The following is a 13,797-nucleotide window of genomic DNA, read 5'->3' on the forward strand; positions in this document are numbered from 1 at the left end:
GCTTTTTAATATTATTTTTAAAATTAGGGTGTTTATTTGAAAGATGAATCTTTTTTGAGCCCCACTCTTAAGGCTATTCCATTTACTCTGAGCAGCTTCTGTCTCTGATTTCCTAAGCTGGTAATTGCTTTCAAAGTTTGTGTGTAGGTTGTTGTGGGGTTTTTTGTTTTTTGTTTTTCTTGCTCTCAACTTAGTTAAGAAACATTTTTGCTAAAATATTTGATAACATTTCTGAATTTCAAACTATGCTTTCTTTAATGCTTCTTTTCTTCTCTCCTGTGGATGCTCACTTCCCTCCCCACATCTTTTCCTTGGCAATTGCTTTTAAAGTGAGCCTACCCCTGCATCGTGTTCTGGGGTCACCCACCCTGGAATGGCGAGACTTCCTAGTCCCACTGTAGCTAAGAATGCTGTACAGCCTCCCAGGTACTGGACATAATAGCTGCATGCCATACCCAGTGCCACTCCACTGGGCTACATATTGCTGTGAAAAACTTGAATGCCTTCTCTTTGTCTGACAAACAAGTCAGTGTGGTGTTCTGAAACATGGCATTTTGTTTTGTGGTAGTACAAGTTTCTGATCATTTTGTGTCTGCCTGCATGAGAAAACATTGTCCATCTGCTTACATTATGTGTTAGGAGCAGTGACACTAACTTACTTACCCATTCGTTTTGGTTCTGTTTTCCATCATACCAGTCATCCCTCAAACATTTCATTTTTCATCTTCATAACACTAGCACTTCAAGACTAATCAGAAAATTGAACCTTAATGTGTACACTGGAATTCTGATAAGAGTCGGTTATATATTAAACACATGTGGACACAAATACATATTTAAAACAATTCTGTTTCTAATTCAGAGCCACATAATGCTGTTCTATTTTGGGTTTGATTGTTGATATTTTGCTGTTAGATTTTTAATTGTAGTGCTTTGATATTATGTCTTTAGAGCATGTAAATATTTCTTTGTTTGGCTGTTATGGGCCAAAACATGAAGGCTAAAAATAAGATTCAAAGATATTAAATAACAATTCCTGAGTAACTGGTATAATCCAGAAGTAGAAATGGTTGAGGAAATAAATAGTTGGGAAAATGAGACTGCAGAAGTGTCCCAAGTTCCCGAGGTCTTCATTGTGCTGGTTATAACCTATGCTCAAAAAGACTCTGAGCTCTGGGACAGCCTGGGAGTCAGTGGATTTTTTTTCCTGATCCTGGAGCTTGAACTCAGGGCCGTCTCGCTCTCCCTTAGCTTTTTTTTTTCAAAGTTGGTACTCTACCAGTTGAGCCACAGCTCCATTTTTTTGCTTTTGTGCTGGTTAATTGGAGATAAGATAAATCTCGCAGACTTTTCTGCCCAGACTGACTTTGAACCAAGATCCTCAGATCTCAGTCTCCTGATTAGCTAGGATTACAGGCGTGTACCATGAAAGCAGAATATACTTCTTTCTAGACTATATAATGAGATTTCTATGGCAGAATGAATTTTGTTGAAGTCTTTTCAAGATTCACATTGACCACATAAACTAAAAGCCTTCCTTCTCTTCTGACTGGAAATTGGAAGGATTTGTTATTATTCACTAGTACTACCCAAGGCCTTGAGCATGCTATGCAAGCCTCCTATCACTGAGCTACATCCCCAGCCATAGTAGGAGTGATTTATATTCACCTAAAACTTTGACCACTTTTCAAAGGTACTGGGATTTAGAGTTAAGTACCTTTTAAAAAACTGATAGAGAGAAAATGCTATACTGAAGAAATGAAATGAAAATTATACCATTTAGGGCTGGGAAGGTGGCTCAGTGGTAGAGTGCTTGCCTTGCATGCATGAGGCCCTGGGTTCAATTCCTCAGCACCATATAAGCCGAAAAAGCCGGAAGTGGAGTAGTGGCTCAAGTGGTAGAGCGCTAGGCTTGAGCTGAAGAGCTGAGGGACAGCGCCCAGGCCCAGAGTTCAGTCCCCGTGATTGACCAAAAAAAAAAATTATATTTTGAAAGTAAAAATGGAAAGATTGTGTTGCAGATTATGTGCTTGATCAATGACTATATTTTTTTCTAAATATTTAAAATAGATCACCCCTGCAGCACATCTTAGAGAATGTCCAACTATGGCCTAGGCAGTACCTTTGGCTTCCTGAAGACATTCATTATGATCTCCAAGTTGACTTTGGTTCCTTAATTAGGAAATTTCTTTTTAGAAAAATACTCCAATTTTTTAAAAATTCGCTTCTAAGATCAGCAATGCTAGTATCCCAAGCTCACTGTTTGCTGTCTTATTTACACTAAGTAATTGCTTACCTTGTCTTAAGATTAAGTAGGGAAAAGTAAGCCTTTTGCAAAATTAAGGGAAATATGTAATGTTAGTGGTCGGTTTTTAGTCTGTAGCGGTGTAGCTGACTTCTTTTTTTTTCCCTGTTCTTTTCTTTTTCAGATTACAGGCATCTGCTCACCAAAAGGCTTTAGCCAAGGAACAGGCAAATGAGGGCAAAGATTTTACTGAACCAGGAGAACCTGATTCCTCCACTCTGAGTTTAGTAGAGAAGTTGGCCTTGTTTAACAAATTGTCCCAGCCCGTCTCAAAAGCCATTTCTACCCGAAAGAGAATAGACATGAAGCAGAGAAGAATGAATGCTCGCTACCAAACTCAGCCGGTCACCCTCGGAGAGGTGGAACAGGCAAGTACCCTGTCATCTTATTCTAGTTGTGTGCTTGTTCTTAAAATAACAGCAGCACAGTGTTGCTGTCAGATTTGAGACCTAATTATGGGTTACTTACTAATGGGTAATTTAGAAATCATTCCATCCCTTAGAATAACCAGGCCAGGTATGCTTCTCTTTGTTTTCATAATTTGGTTATGCAATCACCTGGACTGAGTCTGCTTTGGAGAGAAAAGATCATAGGTACAACCTGCAACCCCCTCTCCCCCGAAAGTCTGGTTGGCAATTTATTATAGACCCAAGTATAGACAAGTCTAGACCAAATCCCAGCGCCAGGACGTTTACATATCATGTTTTTCCATCTGTTTTTACTTTACCACCTGTGTCCTCCCAGGTACAAAGTGGGAAGCTCATCTCTTTTACCCCCACTGTGAACACATCTGTGTCAACCATGGCCTCTGCAGTCACCCCTACATATGCCGGGGAGCTCCGGACAAAGCCATCAGCTGACAACAATGCAAGTGCCACCGAGGGTAAATTGCCCTCTTCCGTGGAAAATTCAGACTCTCCAGTTAGAAGCATTCTGAAATCACCAGCTTGGCAGTCTTTGGGAGAAAACAGTGGGAGCAGAGGAATGCTGAGAGAATTTGGAGAATCAGAAAACAAGAGTTTTTTGACATCTGCAGAAAGTAATATAAAAACATACGAGTCCTTTGAGGAAGTGGAAGCCTCCTACCCTGGCCCCAGTCGGGTGAGGGAAGCAGACAGCCAGAGGGAACAGAAATGTGCTCTACCAAGGAAAGAAAGCCTGGAACTAGCTAGTACTCCTGTCACCCACCTTGGCGATGAACCAAAGAAATTTTCCACAGCTAAAATCAGCACCCAGGGTAACTTGGATGTGAAGGACAGGCCACCCTTTGAAGAGAAGGTAGATGAGGAGAGCATCACCAAAAGGAGATTTTCACTCAAAGGTAAATTATAACTTTACCTATGTTTTCCAAAACAATAGGGATTTAGTTCCTACTTGTTTTATTGCATGTTACTGTGCTTCCTTAAACACTTCTCTTTTTAAAAATAAATTATTATTGCTGTTGTTAAGTAGTTGTAAAAAGGGGTTACAATTCCATCAGTAAGGTTATGAGTACATTGCTTCTTGGTCAAAGTCACCCTTCCTTTGTTCACCCCCATTTTCTCCCTCTGGTCCTGTTTAAATACTTTGATAAGGGTTTTAAATGACTTTAACTCACACAATAGCTTTTCAGGTATTAACTCTGTTAGCACCTCTTGTAAGTTAATGGCCTAAAGATTCTAGCATATGCTAGGCACAGGGAATAAGGGCTTGAACCAATCTGATTTCTCTCTACATGCCTGCTTTCCAGTTGTAAGCTTTTCTAATAGAAATCTACTCCTCTTTCTGTGGTCTGTTGTGGAGCAATCCCCTAAAAAGTCTAGTTTTCTCTGGTGCCCCAGGTTTCGTAAATCCAGGTGGCCTGGGTGACCTGACACGTGTCCACAGGTTACACTTCAGTGGCAAACTTTGGATGTGTGTGTATGTGTGTATGTGTATATCAGATGATGATCATGATCATGATAGTGGTGATTATCACTTTTTCTTCCCCAAGTAGCTGAATGCGAAGAGCTGGCTTCTGAGCAGACAGGGACAACTGAGGGGAAGACTTCAGGCACAGGGGCCTGGAAGCAGCAAGATCCTTCAGAAACACTACAGAAATATTACAAGAGTCCGTGTGCGATGTTTGCTACCGGAGAGATCAAAGCACCCATCGGAGAGGTCATACTTGATTCCTCTAGTAAAACCATGTCAATTAAAGAGAGGTAAGAAGAGATAATGACTGGAAGTAATTATTCATTCATTACATTGCATTTCATCTAAGGAGATGAAATCATAGTTTGGACAGATGCTGTGATAGGATGATTCTGGGATGTTCAAGTTTTTGACCATGAACTGCAGTTGTCTCACACCTGGTTGAGAAATGCTAGGACCAGACCCAGAGGAGGAAACAAACCGAAAAGCATCATTAAGTTGGGATGGTGGTACAAGTCTCTAATCTCAGTACTAAGAGGCAGAGCTAAGAGGCAGGAGGATCACTAGTTCTGGCCTGAGCTGAGTTCCTGTCCAAAAAAGAAAAGAGGATTCACTTGTTTATTGTCCTCATCTTTATCTTTCTTTCCCCATTTCTAATCTTTCCTTCTTCTCTTTCTATCTTTCTTTCTTTCCTTCCTTCCTTCCTCCCTCCCTTCCTTCCTTCCTTCATGTCTCTCCCTTCCTTCCTTCCTTCCTTCCTTCCTTCCTTCCTTCATGTCTCTCCCTTCCTTCCTTCCTTCCTTCCTTCCTGTCTCTCCCTCCCTCCCTCCCTCCTTCCCTCCCTCCCTCCCTTTCTTCCTTCCTTCCTTCCTTCCTTCCTTCCTTTCTTCCTTCCTTCCTTCCTTCCTTCCTTCCTTTCTTCCTTCCTTTCTTTCTTTCTTTCCCTTACTCTTTCTTTCTTTCTTTCCCTTACTCTTTCTCTTGTTTCTTTACATTTTGTGCCCGTTGTAGGGCTTAAACTCAGGCCCTAGGCTCTGACTTTGAGCGGTTTTGCTCAAGGCTAGCACTTTACCACTTACCACGGGTCCACTTCTGGCACTGGGAGGTTAATTGGAAATGAGAGTCTCACAGATTTTTCTATCTGGGCTAGCTTCAAACCACAATCACAAATCTCAGCCTCCTGAGTAGCTAGGATTACACATGTGAGCTATGGACAACTGGCGCCTGTTTCTTATTTTTCACTAAATCTAGTGAATCACTTTATCTAGTGATGAGAGGTGAGAACTTAATTTTTTCTTTTCAGAGATACATGGTTCAAATTGAGTACACAAGCCATTTGTGTGTGACTGTGTCAAATAAATATAGAAGTTGAAGACCAATTCATATATACGATTGCATCTCTGGGATTAGAATCTTAAATTCAGTTGATTTTACAGAAAGTGGGCTGGGTGACTTCTGAAGAGCATGTAGAAATTCTCCTTCCTTCCTTCCATTCTTTCCTTCTCTCACTTTCTCTTTTCTTTTTCTTTTTCTCTTCTTCATTCTTTCTGTCTTGCTCTTCCTTCCTTCCGTCCTCTCTTTTTTCTTCCTTTCTTTTCTTTTCCTTCCTTCCTCCCTCCCCCCCTCCCTCCCTCCCTCCCTTCCTTCTTTCCTTCTAACTTTGCTCATGCTATGAAAGCCCTCTCCACAGAACTACACAATTTTATATCAGATAATAGCATGAATGCTTATATTTGAGTATCAAATAACACTATAGTCTTGTTTCATTGAAAGAATGACATAGGACTGAGAGATTCTCTTTAAGAGGGTAGATACAGACACTAGCAACTCATTATTTTCAGGATGTTGTATTCCTTGTTGATCTTTAGCCACAGTTAAGTAAAGCTGCCGACAATGCCATAGTAATAAGAAGGAATGAAAGTCACTTCAACTCACAGATATAATGATCAGAACTGTTGGCACTGTGTGTTCCTAAAGGTCTGCCAGCATGGACCCCTGGCACCTTCTACCAAACAGATGGTCTCTTCTTTTGTCAAGCACTGGGTACTCTTGATTTTTCTAGATACCTTTCAAGTTACTAAAGACTGTATGTCAAATCACAACGAAAATTCTATTTTTCAAGCCAAACTTTTGAACATTATTCATAAGATACTCAATAGCCATTTTTTTCACTTACAAATTAATGCGTCATGGCTAATTTGTTTGCAATGCACAGTAAATGAGACTTCCCAGGCTGAGGGTAGTGGGGGAAGGGAAAAGGGCTGAATCAAATAGGAAAAGTAGAATCTTGAATCAAGGAAACAAGTCTGGTATGCCCTGGCACCAGGATCTTCTCTACCAGGCTTTATCCCAGAGACACAAGTATTGATATCAGGTAAATAGCATTTATCTGAGTTCAAATGTTTTATATTTCAAGAAATTTTCCTGAGTTAAAATTCCAGTGGGACATATTAATGTCACAAGTCTTTGTGTGTGTGTGTGTGTGTGTGTGTGTGTGTGTTCTGGAGCTTGAACTCAGTGCCTTGTGTTCTTACTCAGCTTGAGTGTTGGCATTCTACCACTTGAGTTACACCTCCAACCCAACAGGCACCAAGTAAATACAATTTAAAACAAAAGGTATATTAATGAACTTCAACCTATCCAAGGTCTAAGCTGTTTTTAGTGTTGTTTAGCTCTATCTGAAATTCATGAGCTGCCTATATATTTTTGAAATGAGAGAAAATTCTAAATGGAACAAACAGAGACACATGATTTGCCTATCCCATATTTGACCCAACCCCACCTATCAAGAGCTTGAAAAACTTGTTCTAACTGAGCTGGGCTCCAGGGCCCAAATTCCTGCTGCAGAGTGTGGGCTGTGACAGTAGACCTTTTCCCCCAGCAGCCTGCTTAGCACATGTTGTTTTGGCCCCAGGCCAGTCCATGGGGTTAATAGGCTAAGGCATTGCCACTCATAGCCTCAGACTAAGCAGATGCCAGCTTCTCAGCATCACAAATAGCACTTGGACTTGGCAGATGTTAAAAGCACTGACAGTTGTTGGCTTTGCATGGAGGAATTTGCCATGTGTCAGCCCAGACCTTTCCACTGTCCAGTGCAGGGCTGCCTGTGGTGAGCTGGAAGGCTGTGGCATTGAAGAAGAGAGCACATCTGGAAAGATCTTCTACTCTCCAAGCTTGTCACATGCCAAGTGGGAAATCTAAAGGGACATGACTAATATATTTGAGTTGTACTGCATGTTCCTTTGAACTTATTTATGGATTTTTTTGCACGTGTGCTGGTACTGGGGCTTGAACTTAGGGCCTGGGTACTAGCCCTTAGCTTGTTCACTCATAGCTGGAACTCTGCCACTTGGACCACAGCTCTATTTCTGGGTGTTTGGTGGTTAATTGTATTTAAGAGCCTCAGAGACTTTCCTGTCCAGGCTTCAAACCAAGATCCCCAGATTTCAGCATCCTGAGTAGCTGCTAGGATTATTGATCAATTGTACTCAGAGGCTGAGTGTGAGCACAAGTACCCTGTGGCATAATGGAAGTTGTGTCTCCCACATTGGCTTGTCCCTCTGTGGTCTTCAGAAGACTCCAGTGACAATACTGCCAGCAGCACATCTAGATGAATGGAAGAAGGCTTCCAAAGCCATCCTGAGAAAGCAGGATAAGAAAGCCAGAAGTTTCTTGAAAGAGGAAGGCTTAGCTGTGCCAGGTTGCTCACACCTGTAATCCTAGCTACTCAGAAGGCTGAGATTGTGATCTAAGAATCACAGTTCTTAGCCAACCAGGGCTGGTGTGGTGTGCACATCAGTACTGGGACTTGAACTCAGGGCTTCAAGCTCCTGTTCTTTCAAGACTCATGTTCTATCACTGGAGCCATAGAGCCACTTCTGGATTTTTGCTGGTTAATAAGAGATAAGCAACTAATAGACTTTTCTGCCCTGGCTGGCTTCCAACTGCAATCTTCAGATCTCACCCACCTAAGTAGCTAGAATTACAGGTGTGAGCTTCCTGCTAAGCCTCTGATTCCTTGAGACCTTCATTCTGAAGAGCACCTCAGTGACTGTAGCGCCGTATTTTTAATAACCCCAACTCATGGGGTAAAGATGATTTCTTTTTGTCTTAAATCATTTGGAATTCAGTCTAACTGAGCTAGTGAAAATGAGTACCAGTGTTCTGATTCAAAGGTGAAGTGGGAGGTGAGTTTGTAAAGAGCATATCAATGACATAAGTGCTTCCTTCACCAAAGAATGACTTGGAAGTATTTATTCACGGGGGTTAAAGTATTGGCATCTTAATTTTTAAGTATCATTAGTTGGTGCTTTGAGATCCTTGAAAGCCCTAATATAGAAAAGCAAATACTAATTCATTCTTTTAATCAGTTGATTTTTTATCTTATTAAAATAGCACTGCTTCATTCAAAATAATTACAAGAGTAAATATTAGGTATTATCCAATATGAAAGGCAAAAGAAAACATGTAAAGGAATTTAAATTCTGAGTTCAAGTATATAAACTAGCATACAGTATGCCATTAAACTTTGTAAAAATACATTAAATTTCCTATTTGTGTGTGTGTGTGTGTGTGTGTGTGCGCTAGAAATTGAACTCAGGGTTTCACACATACTAGGCAAGCCCTCTACCACTTGAACTATGTCGCCTCACAGTCCTTTTATTTTTAATTTATTTTAAGGTAGGATTTTGTACTTTGTCCCCGTTTTTATTATAAAGGTGATGGCATTACAGTTACCTAAGTCAGATAATGAGTATATGTATTTATTTATTTATTTATTTTTGTTGTGGGGCCTGAACTCTGGGCCTGGGCACTTGCCTCTCAGCTCTTCAGCTCAAGGCTAGTGCTCTACGCCTTGAGCCACAGCGCCACTTCCAGCTTTTTTACGTGGTGGTGCTGAGGAATCGAACCCAGGGCCTCATGCAGGCTAGGCAAGCACTGTACCACTGAGCCACCTTCCCAGCCCGAAATTTCTTTTTGAACAGTGTCACCTCCTCCCTCATTTTCTTTGTTTTTCCCTACTGACCCCCTCTCCCCTGCCAGGTTATATAGTTCATTTCCAACATAGTGTCTAGTGGGTATCACTGCTGAATTGGTTCACCCTTTGTCCCACCGTTTCTGTGCTTCATACTTTGTCCTTAAACCACAGTCCTCCTGCTATTGCCTCCTTACTAGTTAGGATTACAAGCATGCACTACCATACCCCAAAGAATTACATAATTTAGGACTAAAGGGGATCTTGGTCTGTGTGTACCTGCTTGGTTAGATAAGGCAGCTTTATGCCAGTTTATAGAATGGGCACGAGATCTGCTGCCACATAATCGAAAGAGAAAGGAGTTTGGGAAGCTTTCAAAGTTCAAATCTCCTGCCTCCTTTAGGGAGTCCTTTTCTTCATGCCTTACTTTCTGTTATTTGATAGAATAAATAGCATGTTTAACTTATATGTACATTTGTTTTTGTGTTGTTTATTTGACAACGTTGGTGTTTGAACTCAGGGACTTGGGCTTGCTGGAGAGGCATTTTACCACTTGAGCCATATCTGCACCCCTTTTTGCCCTAGTTTTTTTTGAAATGGAGTCTCATTTTTTTGCTTTGACCACCCTATTTGCTCTTCCACTTATATCTGGGATGATGTATGTATACCAGCCTTCCCAGCTTTTCTTTCTGTTAAAAAGAGTCTTAAATTTCTTGCATTGGATCATTTCAAATCATGCTCCACCTGAGCTCATGCTCCTGAGTAGCTAGAATTACAGATATGAGCCATTGTACCTGGCTCATAATTTATTTTCTTATTTGCCTAACAAAACTTTTATCACATGGCATCAAGGATGTAGATCAGTGATAGAACAGCCTTGCAAGGGCAAAGCCCTGGGTTCCATCCACAGAGCCACCAAAAATAAGTACAAGAACTTTTATCACAGTATCACTTTATCACCCAGCCTCTATTACAAACATTGACTGGAATCAGGAAACTTAGCAGATGAGCCATTAGATAACCTCTGTTACTGGAATGGAGAAGAAAATAGTCAGCAATAAATAGGATTGCATGAAACTGCAGAGCTTCTGCATGGCAAAGGACATTGCTAGCAAGATCAATAGAAAGCCCACGGATTGGGAGATCTTCACTAGCCACACAATGGACAAGGGTCTCATATCTAAAATATACTTAGAACTCAAAAAATTAAATTCCCCAACAACAAATCCTCAGAGAAACAACTTCCCAATTAACAAATGGGCTAAAGACTTAAAGAGAGACTTCTCTGAAGAGGAAATAAGAATGGCCAATAAACATATGAAGAAATGCTCAACTTCTCTAGCCATAAAAGAAATGCAAATCAAAACAACACTGAGAATTCCACATCACCCTAGTTAGAATGGCTATAATCAAGAACTCTAATAACAACAGATGCTGGAGGGGATGTGGACAGAAGAGAACCTTACTGCATTGTTGGTGGAAGTGTAAACTTGTTCAACCACTTTGGAAAGCAGTATGAAGGTTCCTCAAAAGACTCCACCTAGAGCTCCCCTATGACCCAACAATCCCACTTTTGGGCATTTACCCAAATGATCACAGACAAGACCACACTAAAGCTACCAGCACAACTATGTTTATCACAGCATTATTCACCATAGCTAAGATATGGAACCAACCCTGATGTCCCTCAGAAGATGAATGGATCAAGAAAATGTGGTATATATACACAATGGAATTCTATGCCTCCATCAGAAAGAATGACATTGCCCCATTTGTTAGGAAATGGAAAGACTTGGAAAAAATTATATTAAGTGAAGTAAGCCAGGCCCAAAGAAACATAGGTCCCATTGTTTCCCATATCTGTAATAACTAGTATATGTCTAGAACAAGCAGAAAAGGTCAAAATATATGTACATATGTCCATATAAACTGAGGCTAAGCAAAATGAACCCCAAGATAGGGACACAAGAGATTTTATCTTTCTTGCTGTTGTTTTTAATGCATTTATAATATACTATGCGATTTTTTTTGTTTCTTTTGTATGATCTTTCCACATGGTATAATCCTTGTTGGCACTGTATTTGATTCATGTGTCCTGCATCTTGTATATATGTTTTTCTAATTTGGGGAGGGGAAAGGAAATGAGAAAATGCTGAAATAAGGTTACAAGATGACCCATTGTAACAACAAGATGTACAAGACACTATGTTGAGAATGAACTTTACAATGTGGGGAGCGGGGGAGGAGTTGGGGAGGGAAGATTGGTAGGGGAAAAGCAAAGGAAAGGGTAACAATGCTCTATAGGAAATGTACTCATTACCTTGCTCATGTAATTGTAACCCCTCTGGACTGTATCTTTACAATTAAAGTATGTGTGTGTGTACACACACACACACACACACATAATAGGGAGCTAGAACTGCTGAAACACCTAACAGTGCAGCCCTGCGTCTACATACTGTATTAAGATGGAAAGATGTTGCAGAGGACTGCAGGATGGGGCAGAATGATCTGTTTGTTTCTCTACTCTTTAAATTATTTTAGCATAGACTACTGTGTATGTGAGTCTACTGACCATCACCTCTTTACTTTTTACATTTCCCATGCTTGTCTAACTTACACAACTCAAATTTCTTCATCCATTATAATACATATAGGAAACTAAAATAGCCTCAAGTTCATGAAAGTATCTTTCCAGAGACTCCAGTAGCCAAGCAGCTCAACATCAAGTTACACAAAGGTTGTACTCAAGTAGGTTTGATAGCCATCTCTTTTCATTAGATTCTTTCTTTTATATATAATCTTTTCCCTGAGGAAAGCTGAAGTAATAGTTCTTAATGGGTTTATTAAAAAGGTTTTTTTGGGGGGGTTGGTTTGTTTTGTTTTGTTGTCAGTCATGGGGCTTGAACTCTGGGCCTGGGCACTGTACCTGAGCTCTTCAACTCAAAGCTAGCGCTCTACCACTTGAGCCACAGCACAACTTCGGGTTTTCTAGTGGTTTATTGGCGATAAGAGCCTCACATACTTTCTTCCCCAGGCTGGCTTTTAACTGCAGTCCTCAGATCTCAGCCTCATGTGTAGCTAGGATTATAGGCATGAGCCACCAGCGCCCAGCTGAAAACAGTTTTTATATACATATATATGTGTTATATATATATATATATATATATGTATATATATATGTATAATGTATAATATGTATATATTATACATTATTTATGTGTTAGGTCAGGTTCATTTGGAGGAAAAGTACAGGATTTTGAATACAAGAAAAAAACATCATAATCCACCTTTAGCTTAAATGCATGATACTAAGATCTTTTCAATTTTTTACTGTTTGTATTTTATTTTTATTTTTGTATATATTTTTATTGTAAAGATACTGTGCAGAGGGGTTACAGTTACATGAGTAAGGTAATGAGTACATTTCTTATCGAGAATTGTTACCCCTCCTTTGTTTTTCCCCTACCATCCCTTCCCTCCTCACCTCCTCTACTCCCCCCCAGAAGTTGTAAAGTTTGTTCTCAATATAATGTCTTGTACATCTCATTGTTACAATGGGTCAACCTATATCCTTATTTCAACATTTTGTTATTTCCTTTCCCCTCCCCAAATTAGAAAAATATATATACAAGATGCAGGGCACCGGAATAAAATACAGTTTTTAAACTCCTGGGCTGCAGTATGTACAGAAAACTGCTCGCAGCTTTCTCCATTTAATGTCATTTCATCAAGTGGCCAGCAGGGGTCACTAGAAGACATTTTTCTTTGGGGATGAGTTTTTTTGTTTGGGTTTTTTTTTTTATTGTAAAAATGTTTTACAGAAGGGTTACAGTTACATGAGTAGAGTAATGAGTACATTTCATAATGAGCATTGTTACCTCCTCCTTTATTTTCCCCCTACCATCACTTCCCTCCCCACCTCCCCAACTCCTCCCCCCCACACACACATTGTAAAGTTCATTTTCAATATAGTGTCCTGTACATCTCGTTGTCACAATGGGTCAGGCTGAATCCTCATTTAAGCATTCTGAAATGTCCTTCCCCCCCCAAATTACAAAAATATATATACAAGGTGCAGAGCACCAGCATCAAATCCAGTGAAAACAGGTTATACCATGGGGGAAGAACATCCAATAGAAACAAAAGAATCACATAGTGTTTTGTAAGTACATTAAAAACACTAGCAAGAAAGAAAGAAAAAAACCTCTTATGTCCCTGTTTGGGGTACATTTTGCTTAACATTATCTCATATGGTCATATGTACATAGCCTTTGACCTACTCTGCTTGTCCTAGACATATAGTAGTCACTGCAAACAAGGGAAACCATGGGACCTATGTTTCTTTGGGCCTGGCTTACTTCACTTAATATGATTTTTTTCCAAGTCTTTCCATTTCCTAACAAAAGACGCAATGTCATTTTTTCTGATGGAGGCATAGAATTTCATTGTGTATATATACCACATTTTCTTGATCCATTCATCTACTGAGGGGCATCGTGGTTGGTTCCATATCTTAGCTATTGTAAATAATGCTGCGATAAACATGGTTGTGCTGGTAGCTACAGACTGGGAGAAGATCCTGACTAGCCATACAACAGACAAGGGTCTCATATCTAAAATA

General features: G+C 40.1%; 1 protein-coding gene across 4 annotated transcripts in view; it reads left to right on the plus strand.

The window, feature by feature from the left end:
* The window catches only part of Svil (supervillin), a 172,458-nt gene that overhangs the window by 115,329 nt on the left and 43,332 nt on the right, over positions 1 to 13,797 (plus strand). For 3 of the 4 annotated variants that reach the window (XM_013014723.1, XM_013014725.1, XM_013014724.1), the window contains exons 11-13: positions 2,430 to 2,673; positions 3,050 to 3,626; positions 4,278 to 4,488. In XM_013014723.1, coding sequence (XP_012870177.1) covers positions 2,430 to 2,673; positions 3,050 to 3,626; positions 4,278 to 4,488 — 1,032 coding nt within the window. The remainder of the gene's footprint in view (positions 1 to 2,429; positions 2,674 to 3,049; positions 3,627 to 4,277; positions 4,489 to 13,797) is intronic. The other variant, XM_013014726.1, reaches the window with a different exon arrangement.

Source organism: Dipodomys ordii, unplaced genomic scaffold, assembly GCF_000151885.1.
Source record: "Dipodomys ordii isolate 6190 unplaced genomic scaffold, Dord_2.0 Scaffold24, whole genome shotgun sequence".
In the NCBI taxonomy this organism is placed as follows: domain Eukaryota; kingdom Metazoa; phylum Chordata; class Mammalia; order Rodentia; family Heteromyidae; genus Dipodomys; species Dipodomys ordii.